Source organism: Syngnathoides biaculeatus, chromosome 3, assembly GCF_019802595.1.
Source record: "Syngnathoides biaculeatus isolate LvHL_M chromosome 3, ASM1980259v1, whole genome shotgun sequence".
Classification (NCBI taxonomy): Eukaryota; Metazoa; Chordata; class Actinopteri; order Syngnathiformes; family Syngnathidae; genus Syngnathoides; species Syngnathoides biaculeatus.
Genome location: NC_084642.1, coordinates 6,599,388 through 6,614,243, shown reverse-complemented (window position 1 = coordinate 6,614,243; position 14,856 = coordinate 6,599,388). Strand labels below are relative to the sequence as shown.

Sequence of the window (14,856 nt, the reverse complement as noted above, 5' to 3'; positions counted from 1 at the left end):
AGCCGAGCGGTCTGTCATTTTCACAACCTAACCCAAACATCACATATGACAGAAATTTTAAAAAGAAAAAGAAGAAAACCACATTGCCTGATTTTAAAAGAATTTATTAGCAAGTGATGGAGGAAGATGAGTGTTTGATCTATAGAGCTCGTGCAACTACATCATAAAATCACGTGACTTTTGTTTACCTCGCCATAGTGCCGGTCAAGCTAACCATTGCTCAATGCTAAGTCGGTTGGAGACGACACGGAAATATGTATTATAACACGATGCCCAGCGTCTTGTGCGATATCGTCAGACATTTAGAAGGTGAAACTAAACAACAGTACATGGAAAAATTTGATAAATTCGGCATAGAGGACCCGTATTCAATGCCGAAATCGATGTTTTCGCCGGTAAGAAATTGGCCTGTTAATTCGCTTCTGCTTGTCTTGGACAACTGGATCTACACATGGATCCAGTGAGTGAGTCGTCGAGATTTACACGGAAAAGTTTGAAAGCGTATAAAAGTCTGGACGCATACGAATACTTTGTTGCTAGATCTGTTCTCATCAGGAATAAATCCCACATAGTGACGGTTTTGACGGCTCGCGAACGCGGAAGTGTGTTCGTCGACACGTTAACCTTTGCTAGAATCCATCGACCTTTTCAGCTAGTATTGAATAGAAATACCAATATTTAAATAAATGACCGCTGGTTTTACACCAACTCGCATTCAGTAACTATGATTGGAAAAAAAAAAAGGCGGAATCGTCTCCACGGAATGTACACGGAAGCGTATTGCGGCCACACGTTAACCTCCGTAAAACTCTGAGACAGAGATATTTTTTTTAACACGCATTGTTCTCAAATGAGCCAACTTGGCGTTATAAATACTTCTTGGTAATTTGAGATTGAGAATAATAATTCCTACCTTAAATGAAGCGATCGCTACACAGGCGTGTGTGTATTTTGGTTGGGCACCATCCATCATGTTTAATTGCCAAAATCCATCGATCTTTTCCCATATTTTCAGCTGGTATTCCATAGAATGACCTCTTTGAATATCTATCTCGTCTGTTGTGACAACCAACAGCACAAAAGGTTTCGGGTATGGTAAAAATTCTCCTCCGGTTCGACGTCACCCACAATGTCGAGCAGCTCGGTTTCACCGCCAATATGGCGCCGCGAAAATCGTCACGTGCACGAGCTCTATAACAAAAGGACATCTCAATACTTTGTTAGATACGCTGTGTTGGCAATGACAGAAGTCACATGTTTTCTGTAAGTCTTCATGAGGTTTTCACTCCCTATTGCTGGTATTTTGGCCCATTGCTTCTAGAGCAGCGACGTTTTGGAGCTGTCGCTGGACAGCAGAGACTACCAACTCCATCCAAAGATTCTAAAAGTTCTATTTTGGTTTCATCTGACAATATGACCTTTTCTCAATCCTGTTCTGGATCATCAAAATGCTCTCTGGCAGACTTAAGACGGGCCAAGACATGCACTGTCTTAAGCAAGGGGACACGTCTGGGACTGCAAGATTTGAGTCCCTGGCGGGGTAGTTTGTCACAGATAGTAGCCTTTGTTTGGTTCTGGGATTTTTGCTCACCATTCTCGTGATCATTTTGACTCCACGGGGTGAGATCTAGTGTGGATCCCAAGATCGAGGCAGATTATCAGTGGTCTTGCATGTCTTCCATTTTCTAATATTTGCACCCACAGTTGATTTCTTCACTTCAAGCTCCTGACATATTGCAGATTTAGCCTCCCCAACTTGGTGTGCGTCTACATTTAGCTTCTCGTGTCCTTTGACAGCTCTTTGGTCTGGGCCATAGTGGAGTTTGGAATGGAACCGAGGTTTTGGACCACTATCTTATATACTGATAAGTTTAAACAGGTGCAATGAATACAGATAATGTGGGAAGGACAGAGGAGCCTCTTAAAGAAGAAGTTACAGGTCTGCGAGAGCCAGAAATCTTGCTTGTTTGTTGCACACTGCAACTCAACGCTGCCTCGCCAGATGTGTGTTGACAGTCATAAAATTTCAATTTAGCTTTTCCGCATTGGCAGGCAAATGTGTTTGTCCGGAGTGTCTTCTCGTGTGCCGGACAAAAGTCGAGCGGTCGCTGAAACTGGTGTGGCAAACTGAGCAGACATAAGGTTTTTCTCCGGTGTGTCTTCTCGTGTGTGTCGTCATGTGTCCTTTCTGGGTGAACCGTTGGCCACACACTGAGCAGCTGAAAGGTTTCTCTCCCGTGTGCGTTCTCATGTGTTTATTCCGCGATGAACGGTCGCTGAACATAATGCTGCACACCGAGCAAGCAAAAGGTTTCTCCCCGGTGTGCGTCCTAGTGTGCGTCGTCAAATTGGACTTCCGGGTGAATCTTTCGCCACACACCGAGCAGCGAAAAGGTTTCTCGCCAGTGTGCCTCCTCATGTGCTTCACCAACGTCGAACTGTCGCTGAAACTCGTCCCGCAGTAGGGACAGGTGAAGGGTTTCTCTCCAGTGTGCGTTCTCGTGTGTTTGATCAAATTACCCCTCTGAGCGAACGTTTTACTGCAAACTGAGCAGACGAAAGGTTTCTCTCCCGTGTGCGTCCTCATGTGGACTTTCAACGTTTTCTTGTCATACAGGCTTCTCCCACAAACGGTACACGTCAAGTGTTTATTGTCGGTTTGACATGTCCTATAGACTTTAGAGTGTTCATCCTCATCAGTGACAGGAGAGTGTGACTGTATGTCCTCACTCTCTAATAGTGGAGCTATGAGGCGGTCCGCTTGTGTTCTTTCCTCACAGTCACCGCGACGGACCTGGGAGGAGTGAGGCTCGTCTTCGTCGTCTTCACTCTTCACAATGACGCGGATCACCGGGAAGTCCAGCCGGTCATGCTGCTCTTCCTCCTCATCGATGCTGTGTTCATCCTCCTCCTCTTTAATGTGGGGGGGCTCAGGCCCCGGCTGGTCCACCCCGGAGCGCCGCTCCTGCTGTCGCTGAGGAGAAATTACTTCGTCGCTGATACCTGTAGGGCAAAATATCAAAGACTCACGACATGGTGAAGATAGAAACACTAGAAATGTATTCATAACAGCTGCATGGACATCTGGAATGTATTCCGGGCGCTTTTTTGGTACTGATAATTAATTCATACATTAATCAATTTCCGGCAGCACGGTGAAACAGCTGGTAAAGCGTCGGCCGCACAGTTCTGAGGACCCGGGTTCGATTCCGGCCTTGCCTGTGTGGAGTTTGCATGTTCTCCCAGTGCTTGCGTGGGTTTTCTCCAGGCACTCTGGTGTCCTCCCACATCCCATCAGATTAAGTGTCGCAAGATTTTTCCAAGGTTACTAAAAACCATAAAGCTTGGGAAACATTTCTGGAAAATAGATGCTTGCATTCCCAATGGCTAGCAGATGTGGCTGAATCAAGTTACATGACTTGACTCGAGTCAGACTTAAAGATAAAAGCTTGCCAGATACAAATAAAATAATAATAAAAAAAAAACAAAAGTAAAATGATAAATACAAACAAATTAGAGGCATTTGACGGGGCTCAAGAGGGGTAATTTTTCAATTATTTTTCCCATTTTCATAACAGTCTATTTTCAGTTCATATAAACAGTTATATATACATATATATAAAGTTTTGTTCATTTGTTTTACTGTAAATTGTGCCTTTAAGTTGGCAATTTCATACTTTGTCATTGTTATTTTTGTTGTACTTGTCAAAGTGTGTATTGACAATGGACAATGGACATGAATGGTAGAGATTATTTTTTAGATGGTATAATAAAAAAAAAACATTTACCACATAAATCCACAAAGATACCCGGCCCCGCCTGTGTGAAGTTTGCATGTTCTCTGCGTGGCTTTTCTCCAGGCATTCCGGTTTCCTCCCACATGCCAAAAACATGCAACATTAATTGGACACTCTAATTTGCCCCTAGATGTGATTATGAATGCGGCTGCTTGTCTCGATGTGCCCTGCGATTGGCTGGCAACCAGTTCAGGGTGCACCCCACCTCCTGCCCGTTGACAGCTGGGATAGGCTCCAGCACTCCCTGCGACCCTCGTGAGGATAAGCAGCAAAGAAAATGGATGGATGTAAAGATGATAGTGCATTTTAGCTTCATCCTAGAATTTCTACTGAAACCCGATATATCGAGCTATTTTTTAAGTGATTGACCACAGTTGTATGATTTAAGACTTGAGACGTACTTATGATTAGCACACGTGACTCTTCGATATCAGAATAAATAAAATAAGTGGTTCTGGACATACAAACCTGCTGTGTGCAACACCCATCGGTCCCGTCGCTCGTTCTCCTCTCTGGCTCGGATAAGGTCCTCCTCGTACTCGGCTATCATTCTCCACGTACTTCCTCACCAGTCGCAGTTTATTGACGTTCTCCAAACGCTCTCAGCATTCTCTTCTTCTTTCTCTTGTTGTTAGCATGCACTGCTAACAAACACGTCTTTGTTCGCAGCTAGCAAGCTAATAAAGCAGCCTTGGGCGAGAAGCTTCCGAGCACTGCGAGGAGTTATTTGTTATGTCATGAGACAGAACAATGTAGCGACCAAAGAAGAGCAAAAAAACAGGAAACTAATTAAGACAAAAAACACTAACATGCATTTAGCAGTCACACTAACTTGTTTGAAGGACGCCGACGTGTACAGTGCACAAATAACTACGGAAAGTCCAACTGGACAAACGACAAGGCGAAACTAATGCGAAAATGGACATGCCCATAAAATACTACAATAGTGTACAGTAACAGTATTCAAAAGGTGATTGATAACAAACATTATTAAATGATTACAGGTAAAAAAAAAAAAATAGGCAATAGTTACACAAATCTCAACAGTACTTGACGTATAGTGATGTGGTGGTTTACATAATTCACCTACGAGACCTCGAGTTAGATTACGAGGTTCCGCACGGACGTTATTATTTGTTACACTTCCGGTGTTCGTCTGTTGATGTCTGCTGTCAAAACAAGTTTTTGCTCCTGTGCTCGACACTCCGCCTCCGACTCCTTTTCTTCGGCGCTACAGTGGATTCAATTATTGTGCACTTCAATGAGGGATCCTGTTTTACTCGTACTGTACAGTTTTGCCAGTTACCTTGAAAAAGTGTAACTTTTTAGTGACTCTCGGCTGCTCACAAGTGGCATAAACATGAATTATCCACGCAACAAAGCAACCATTAATTTCACTGTACCCATTATTTAGTTTTTTTTTATGCCACATAAATTGTAGGAGGAGGTTAAAACACTACAGGACATGTATGATGGCAGTAAAACAATGGTGAGGTGTGCCTTAGGTGTGACAGAGGAATTTAAGGTGGAGGTGGGACTGCATCAGGGATCAGCTCTGAGCCCCTTCCTGTTTGCAGTGGTAATGGATAGGCTGACAGATGAGGTTAGACTGGAATCCCCTTGGACCATGATGTTCGCAGATGATATTGTCATATGCAGTGAAAGCAGGGAAAATGCAGAGGAACAATTAGAAAGATGGAGACATGCACTGGAAAGGAGAGGAATAAAGATTAGCCGAAGTAAAACAAAATATATGTGCGTGAATGAGAGGGGTGGAGGGGGAAGTGTGAAGCTCCAGGGAGAAGAGATAGTGAGGGTGAAAGACTTCAAATATTTAGGGGTCAACAATACAGAGCAATGGTGAGTGTGGTCAGGAAGTGAAGAAACGCGTCCGAGCAGGTTGGAACAGCTGGCGGAAGGTGTCTGGTGTCTTATGTGACAGAAGAGTCTCTGCTAGGATGAAGGGCAAAGTTTATAAAACAGTGGTGAGGCCGGCCATGATGTACGGATAAGAGACGGTGGCACTGAAGAAACAACAGGAAGCAGAACTGGAGGTGGCAGAAATGAAGATGTTGAGGTTCTCGCTCGGAGTGAGCAGGTTGGATAGGATTAGAAATGAGCTCATTAGAGGGACAGCCAAAGTTGGATGTTTTGCTGACAAGGTGAGAGAGAGCAGACTTCGATGGTTTTGGACATGTTCAGAGGCGAGAGAGTGAGTATATTGGTAGAAGGGTGCTGAGGATGGAGCTCCCAGGCAAAAGAGCGAGAGGAAGACCAAAGAGAAGGTTGATGGATGTGGTGAGGGAAGACATGAGGGCAGTTGGGGTTAGAGAGGAAGATGCAGGAGATGGGCTAAGATGGCAAAAGATGACACGCTGTGGCGACCCCTAACGGGACAAGCCGAAAGGAAAAGAAGAAGAAGAAATTGTAGGAGGATGTCATCAACACGAACTAATAACTTTAATGTGGTTCAAACCACATTAAGTCAATAACTTAGTGCAGAGGTGAAATGGCAACATGATAAGCAAAGCATTCCCAGTACATTGTCCATTGTGGTCCATGAAGGCAACCTCGTGTGTTTACGTAAGCGTCAATGTGCGTTTTACACACGCACAAAGCACTCATGCAAATGCACATGCGCGCGCGCACACACACACTATTGTTCCGACCACAGTCATTTTGATGCCAAGAGCGACAAAACATTTTTTTCTTACTGCGTGACGTCATCTGTGCTGAAGGTTCAACCAGCTCACAGTCCAGACTCCAGACAGTTCACTTTTTATTGTAAATATTATTCACGATAAGTAATGCTTCTGTGAGTTACCCTCCGAGACCGATTGCTAGTATTCTTAATGTGTAAATAAAAAGTAACAACAATCAAATACACTTCTCACTCGGGAAAGTAAAAATTATCATGGTTTTTGCACTGCTGTACTGCTCCTTGTTCGAATCCCCTGCTACAGTTAGTATCGATTGACAGACGTCAAGCGGAACGATGGGGCAACTGGTTACACCATAGGTGTCAAACTCTGGCCCGGGGGCCAAATTTGGCCCACGGTGTAATTATATTTGGCCCGCGAGGCAATTTCAAATTAATATTACGGCTGGCCCGCCGGTATTACAAGTATTACACACTTGTTTGGTTCCATATAAAAAGGTTCATTTGCTCAACCTTGGCCCGCGTCTTTGTTCAATTTAAGATTTTGGCCCACTGTGAATTTGAGTGTGACACCGCAGGGTTAGACCATCGGCCTCACAGTTCTGAGGACCGGGGTTCAACAACCCCCGCCTGTGAGGAGTTGGCATGTTCTCCCCGTGCCTGCGCAGGTTTTCTCCGGGCACTCCGATTTCCTCCCACATCCCCAAAAACATTCACTAATTGGACGCTCTAAATTGCCCAGAGGTGTGACTGTGAGTCCGACTGTTGTCTGTCGCCTTGCGATTGGCTGGCAACCAGTTCAGGGTGTACTCCGCTCACAATCCTAGGGGCAATTTTAGAGTGTCCAAATAATGTTGCACGTTTTTGGGATGTAGGAGGAAACCGGAGTTCCCGGAGAAAACCCACACAGCCACGGGGAAAACATGCAAACGCCACGCAGGCGGGTCCGGGATTGAACCTGGGATCTCAGAACTGTGAAGCCAACGCTTTACCAGCTGCTCCACCGTGCCACCATATTTTGTTTTTATCCAAGCTATTTTGAAAGTCCCGACGTGCTCTTGTTTTCTTTTTTTTTTTTTACAAATTATTGCCAAATCTACAGTGTTGAAAGCGACTTGCTCTCTCCGATGACCCAATTAAATGTTATTTCTCTCCCTTTGTTTCCTCTTTTTGAAGATTAGAGGACTCCACCCAACACCAGCGATACGAAATTGCCCATGAGGATAAACCGTTGGGAAAATGGATGCATATTTGCAATAAATCAACCTACAAATTAATCAAGGTGGATGAAAACCAGTGATTAAAAATGAGTATTTTTTTAAGTAACGCATTTTAGAGGGAAAAGCCTCCATTAAAGCAGACTTATAGATCTGTAAATGTCAATGTTCAAATGCTTATTAATAGAGGAGGGCTCTTCCTCCTGCACCTCTTTTTTTATTTTGGGGAGCTGTGGCTCATCTCAAGTTCCTCCTCCTTCACGCGCTGCCCCACCAAAAAGCCCCACTCCTGCTCCTCGTGATAACAATCTTCTTCATTGATGTCTGCAGAATACAAGAAAACAAAAACCCACTGAGTCTACCTCGGGAATTAAGGTCTGTGTTTGTAGCGTTAAGCTAAATTTAGCCTGGTTTATTACCAGAGGACTCTTTTGCATGTGTTTGTTTCTCTGAATGGTTATTTAAAATCATTACAGTAAGAGCTGTAGGAAAAAAAAATCACGTTTGTGCTCCATTTCAATAAATTTAATACATCAGAATACTACTTGGCCGAGATTTGATAGTTGTTGTATTTCTTTCGGCTCGTCTGCCGCCCTTTCGCTAAACACCACGGCACTGGTTCACCCAAACTTGGTAAACTACCAAATCCAGATCACCGACAACCTTTCTCTTTCAATTTCGCTGTCTTGGATTTCCCAAACTGGGAGTTACCAGAGGAACACCAAAATTGCAGTTCTCTTTCGTGTTCCGTATTGCACAAATTCATAATTGGTCAACTGGCTGATGAAATAGTTGGGAAATCCCTTTGCTGCCATGATTTGTAATGTTTCAATTCAGACAAGATTTTCGACAATTCTGTCAAATACAAAAATGTTCCTTAACATCAATATCAGAAGGAGATTTATGGAATTTCAACACAACTGAAATATATACCAATGAGATGAATTACTGTTATGGTTGTCAATCTTGGTGCAAAGAGGTGGCTCGGGTGGATGCCGCTTTTGGAAAAAAAAAAAAAAAAAACATCAGGAAAAAAAGGCCTGTTTACATGACATTTTCAACAAATAAGATTAATCTACAGTTATTTTTCTACCGGAACAACAATGATCTGGTCAGAAATTTCCCATTGATTTCCACTGATTTCTGAACAGTTCAATTTACGACAAAAAAAAAAAAAACTGGCATACAATTCTTAATCCTGATCTGATTCTTATAAGCTTTGAATTTGTTTCATTCGTGTTTCAGATCTCTTTCCAATGATATTCACTGTTTACATGTGGTTTGAAATTTTAGCAACACACCTACATTCATGATAAAATGAGCTCAGCAACGACCGCTTATCCTCACAAGGGTCGCAGGAGTGCTGGAGACCTATCCCAGCTGTCAACAGTCAGGAGGCGGGGTACACCCTGAACTGGTTGCCAGCCAATCGCAGGCCACATCGAGACAAACAGCCACACCCACAATCACACCTTGGGGCAATTCAGAGCGTCCAATTAACGTTGCATGTTTTTGTAATGAAATATTTTGTTGATGGAATAGTAGTCACTAAACAAGAGAAAATAAGAATGTACCAACTTGTTCTTTCCGACACAACTTGAGCGTTCTTGTAAACAGCCTCCAAAAGTTGACATTGACGACTAAATCCATCCTCGCACTCTGCTATCGTCCTTTCCAAAACGCCAAATATGTCTTCGACGGTCGCACCCAGTCGCTGATTCAGCAAGGCCCGCAGCATGTCTACTTTACACATTTTCAATTGATATCAATAACACTTTACTCTTCAATCTTGTGTTGCTAAGGGGGGGAAACACGTCTTGGTAGCAGCTAGCAAGCTAAATCCAACTTGAAAACATTACAAGTGCATTGAGGCCACTTTATACATGCAGATACATCAAAAATACTCATGTTTGTATTTAAAAAAAAAAGAAAAAAAATGATGTACAGGATAACAACTGAACTGTATTGCTATTAAAAAATTAACACTGATTTTGCATTGAGCTACACTTTAGCTTTCGGGCATTTACTTCCGGAAATTTTTTAGCTCTTATTGCATTACTGCCACCATCGGGTGCGGACGTGTAACTACAACACGGACCTCATGACAAAGTTTTGTTGTTTGGGGTTGTGTACTGGTTTTCTTTTAAATTTCTAACAATAATTAATGAGGCAGGAGGCGTGGTACACCCTGAACAGGTTGCCAGCCACTGATTTAATGTATAAAGTACATCCATTTTGACGTGATGAGAAAGTAAATCCACTTATCGAACAGGCATACTTTAAATAAATACACAGAATCTGGATTTGTTTTCTATTCGCATTTGAATTTAAATGAGACATCTGCAGTTTTGTCATCCATGACGGTCCAACACAGTATTGTACTTGTGTGGGATGGAGATTATTAGTTATTATTAAACAAGAAGAAAGCCATTTCATTCACATCTGTATTTCTTTATTCCAGATTAATTGCGGTGATGGTTAAATGCAAAATAATACAAAATGTGTAGTTATGTGTGTTCCAGGTAGCGCAAAAATATTTGTCCACCTTACCAAAACCACTTCAACATTGTCAGAAAGTCATTTGTCCACATTTCATGTAAAATTGGTCCTCTCACCAGCACACTTGTGTTTTTTAATCTTATACTTATAAGAAAACCTTTGATCGCACACATTGCAACGGAACGGCTTCTCGCCCGTGTGCGTTCTGGTGTGCGTTATCAAACATTCACTCCGGGCAAACCTTTTCCCACAAAACGAACACGCAAAAGGTTTTTCTCCGGTGTGTATCCTGAAGTGCGACGTCAAGTGCGCCTTCTGGGTGAATCGTTTGCCGCAAACCGAGCAGGCGAACGGTTTCTCTCCCGTGTGGATGACCATGTGTCTTTTCAGATTTATTCTGACGCCAAACGTTTTGTCGCATTGAGAACATTTCCAGTGTTTGTTGCCGGAGCGATACGCCGTATCGCCTTTCGACTGTTCGTCGTCGTCGGTCTCGGGCGAGTGCGGCGTTACGTCGTCATAATCTGACAGTGGGGCGAAGAGGTTTTCTGTTCGTGATCCTCCACAATGGTCTCCATCGCCTTCTGTTGTCAGGTGTTGACTTGAGGTGCCGCACGGAGGTTCAGCCCATCTGGCCGCCTCACTCTGGCTTTTGTCTACGTCGCCTTCGCTCTTCACGGGGATGCCCGTCAACGGCAAATTGGTGACGTCACCCTCTTGCTCTTCCTGCTTGATGTAGGGGGGCTCTGGCTCCTGCAGCTCCACCTTGGAGCTCCACTGTTGCGGCTCAGGATGAAGTTTTTCTTCAATTACGTCTGAAGGACAAAAAAATATATATCGGTAAAGTCAAACTTTGCTAAGTCTGCCGCTGTTGTGACATTGAAGTTGTGCATTACAGATGACTGTGCTCCGGTCTCATGAGGTCCTTAGTCACCCTATAGCGCTTGTGCACATGACATCACCAATTTCATGGCGCCATATTGCCGGTCAAAAAGAGCTGCTCGACAATGTGGGAGACATTGAACCGGAGCAGAATATTCACAATGTCCGAGACTTGTTGTGCTATTGCTTGTAACAACAGATGAGACAGATATTCAAAGAGGTCATTCTGTGGAATACCAGCTGAAAATATGGGAAAAAAAAAAATCGATGGATTTTGGCAAGACCAGAAAATATCAAAGGATTTCGGCCATTAAACATGATGGATGGTCCCCAACAAAAATACACACAAGCCTGTGTAATGATCGCTTCATTTCAGGTAGGAATTATTTTTCTCAATCTCAAATGATCAAGAAGTATTTATAATGCCAAGTTGGCTCATTTGCAAACAATGCATATAATCGTAAAAAAAAAATAAACATCTGTCGCAGAGGTTTACGGAGGTTAACGTGTGGCCGCAATACGCTTCCGTGTACGTTCCGTGGAGATGACTCTGTCCTCTTGTTTTTTTTCAATCATAGTTACTGAATGCAAGTTGGTCTAAAACCACGGGTCATTTATTTAAATATTGGTATTTAGATTGAATACTATCTGAAAAGATCGATGGATTCCGGCAAAGGTTAACGTGTGGTCGAACATGCTTCCGCGTCCACAAGTTGTCAACCATCATCTTTTTTTTAATGACAGTTGATGAATGCAAGAGTGTGTAAAACCAGGTTTCATTTGTTTTAATATTATTATTTGTATTGAGTAGGTGGCACGGTGGAGCAGCTGGAAAGCGTTGGCCTCATAGTTCTGAGGTCCGGGGTTCAATTCTGGCCCAAACTGTGTGGAGTTTGCACGTTCTCCTCGTGCCTGCGTGGGTTTTCTCCGGGCACTCCGGTTTCCGCCCACTTCCCAAAAACATGCAACATTAATTGAACACTCTAAATTGCCTATAGGTGTATTGTGAGTGTGACCGTTTGCCTCAATGCGCCCTGTGATTGGCTGGCAACCAGCTCAGGGTGTACCCCGCCTCCTGCCCGTTGACAGCTGGGATAGGCTCCAGCACTCCCCGCGACCCTTGTGAGAATAAGCGGCTAAGAAATGGATGGATGTATTGAATACTAGCCGAAAAAAATCAGTGGATTACGGCAAAGGTTAACGTATCGCCTAACGCATCCGCGTTCACAAACCGCCAAAAGCGTCACTATGTGGGATTTATTCCTGATTGAGAACAGATCCAGCAACAAAATATTCATATGCGTCCAGACTTTTATAGGCTTTCACACTCTTCTGTGTAAATCTCGACAACTCACTCACTGGATCCATGTGTAGATCCAGTTGTCCAAGACAAGCGGAAGCGAAATAACAGCCCAATTTCTTCCCGGCGAAAACATCGATTTCGGCATTAAATATGGGTCCTCTATGCCGGGTTTATCTCATTTTTCCACGCACCTTCGTTTATTTTCACCTTTTAAATGTCTGACGATATCGCACAAGACGCTGGGCGTCCTGCTGTAAGACATATTTCTGTGTCGTCTTCAACCGACTTAGCATTGAACAATGCTTTGCTAGACCGGCAATTGACCCCTCCGTACAGGGCACTTAACCACGCCTCCTGAAGTGACGTCACGCCACGTGCGCTGACGTAAGACAAACGGTAAAAATGGCAAATACAAAACAATACATTCTGAACTGAGACAGACTCCATGCTTCTGATTTCATTCAAATCAACGGTATATTATAGATTCTAAATACAATACATTCTTAACTGAGAGAGACGCCATGCTTCTGATTTCATTCAATCATTCACACGTAGCAATGTTATGCTAGCGCAGAACGTCTCATTCATTTATACGAGACGTGGATTAAAAATCAAATTTAGGGCATATCTTCGTGCAAACACAGTCTGGTTAAGCTTCGGCCGCGAGCCGGCAAGAAAGCGACACGTTTGTGCAGTCCGATCATCGCTAAATATCGCTCAACAAAGAATAAGTGTGGCAATTGTTCGCACGTAGCAGTGTTATGCCAGCGGAGAACGTCTCATTCATTTATACGAGACGTGTATTAAAAATCAAATTTAGGGCATATCTTCGTGCAAACACCGTCTGGTTAAGCTTCTGGCCGCGAGCCAGCAAGAAAGCGACACGTTTGTGCAGTTCGATCATCGCTAAATATCGCTCAACAAAGAATAAGTGTGTCAATCGTTCACACGTAGCGGTGTTATGCTAGCGAAGAACTTCGAATTCATTTATACGAGACATGTATTGAAAATTAAATATAGGGCATACCTTCGTGCAAACATGTGTTCCGGTTGATATTAGATGGATTTAGTTGATGATGCGGTCTTCCACAAAGTTTGATCCATCGAAGGCATTTTTCGGACTGGGTCTTCGGTTTTGGAAAGGGTACGAATCGAACTCCACCAACTAGCCTTTTCAGGATACCTGTCGTCACTATTACAAAGTCCGTGACTACACCTCTTAACCATATTTTTGTTAAATAACCCAAATACGCGATAAAAACGCTAACTAAACCTATACTGGACGATTCAAGGTTGTCAGAGAAAATGGCGGGAGCAAAAACGGGCTTTGGTTTATGCAGATCTCTGGCCTCTGATTGGTCAGTGACGCGGATTGCGCAATATCCACGGAGGGGTCAATTTGGCAAGGTAAACAAAAGTCACGTGATTTTATGACGTAGGTGCACAAGCTCGAGTGTGGCCCTTTTTTTACACCACTACACTTGGGGTTAAATGCTGGTGTCGTTGCATGCAGTCTCCTCTTGGTGCAGACGGCTCCCTGAGGAGGTGTCCCCTCAGCTGGAGTCTCTGTGCCCAACCATTAAATTATTATTATTATTATCTTTACCTGCGTGTGTTCGTGTCTTCAGATGTGCGAGTCTGTGTGGGTGTATTTGATTTAATTATTTTTTTGTTTTTAGTCATGTCATGAGATCAAAATGGATTGGTGAATAGTATTTATTTGTAATGTATCATGATTGTTATAATTGCGACATCGCAGTGGCTGCATCGAGGAGTGTATTAAGTTCGGTTGGATCCCCACTGAAGGCCCGGCGAGGTCGCAAATGCACGGCCCGCCACTAAGTTGAACAATTTGTCCTCTCTTCCCATTTCTGAAATGATGCCTACCACCACCGATTTTATTATTATTATTATTAAGATAGTTACCAAAGAAGTGAGACGAGGGTGAACAAACCTGTTCGCTGCACGGCAACTTGAGGCATAAAAAAGGCGTCCAGCAGTTGACGTTGTCTCTCGTTTTCCTCTTTCGTCCGGCAAAGTTCCTCCTCGTACTCTGCTATCGTTCTTTGAAACACTACAACTATTTCGTCGACGGCCGCACTCAGCCGCTGGTTCAGGAACGCTCTCAGCATGTCTACCTTGCACATTTTCACACGACTATCAAAATACCCAACTCACACTTGACAAGCGCTTGGCGTCGCGTCGCTAGCAAACGCTTCGCTTTGTGAAAACGGCCGTCTTGTCGCTTCTTTATTACGTCATCGTCAGAGTAATACGTAAAGCACTTCTGAACCAACATGTCGCTTCCGACTTTATTTTTTTTTTCAACCCACAACCACATCCTCGTCTGTTTTTCTTGGTGTAAAACATTGTCACTGACATTGAATGGATCATTCGAAATAAAAGGACGAAGTCTGCACGATAAATAGTAAATAATAAAAAATAATAAATAATCCGGATGAACTCTGAAATGGGAAATTGTAATTTTATTTTAGGAGA

The 14,856-nt window shown here is 43.4% G+C and overlaps 2 protein-coding genes across 3 annotated transcripts; both read right to left on the bottom strand.

Annotated features, from left to right (window-relative positions):
* Window positions 1-88: 88 nt before the first annotated feature.
* LOC133497772 (oocyte zinc finger protein XlCOF6.1-like) lies at window positions 89-4,940 on the bottom strand. 2 transcript variants are annotated; one of them, XM_061813933.1, is made up of 4 exons: window positions 4,607-4,940; window positions 4,266-4,510; window positions 3,789-4,049; window positions 89-3,003 (listed from the first exon to the last, which is right to left on the bottom strand). In XM_061813933.1, exons 3-4 carry the CDS (start codon window positions 3,898-3,900, stop codon window positions 2,027-2,029), a joined length of 1,089 nt encoding a protein of 362 aa, XP_061669917.1. In that variant the 5' UTR covers window positions 3,901-4,049; window positions 4,266-4,510; window positions 4,607-4,940; the 3' UTR covers window positions 89-2,026. The 2 variants fall into 2 exon arrangements, with proteins under 2 accessions (XP_061669917.1, XP_061669918.1); XM_061813934.1 differs by lacking the exon at window positions 3,789-4,049 and having other exon boundaries at window positions 4,266-4,940.
* Window positions 4,941-10,103: 5,163 nt separating this feature from the next.
* LOC133497774 (zinc finger and SCAN domain-containing protein 2-like) lies at window positions 10,104-14,620 on the bottom strand. Its single transcript, XM_061813938.1, has 2 exons — window positions 14,312-14,620; window positions 10,104-10,987 (listed from the first exon to the last, which is right to left on the bottom strand). Exons 1-2 carry the CDS (start codon window positions 14,502-14,504, stop codon window positions 10,266-10,268), a joined length of 915 nt encoding a protein of 304 aa, XP_061669922.1. The 5' UTR covers window positions 14,505-14,620; the 3' UTR covers window positions 10,104-10,265.
* Window positions 14,621-14,856: the final 236 nt, after the last annotated feature.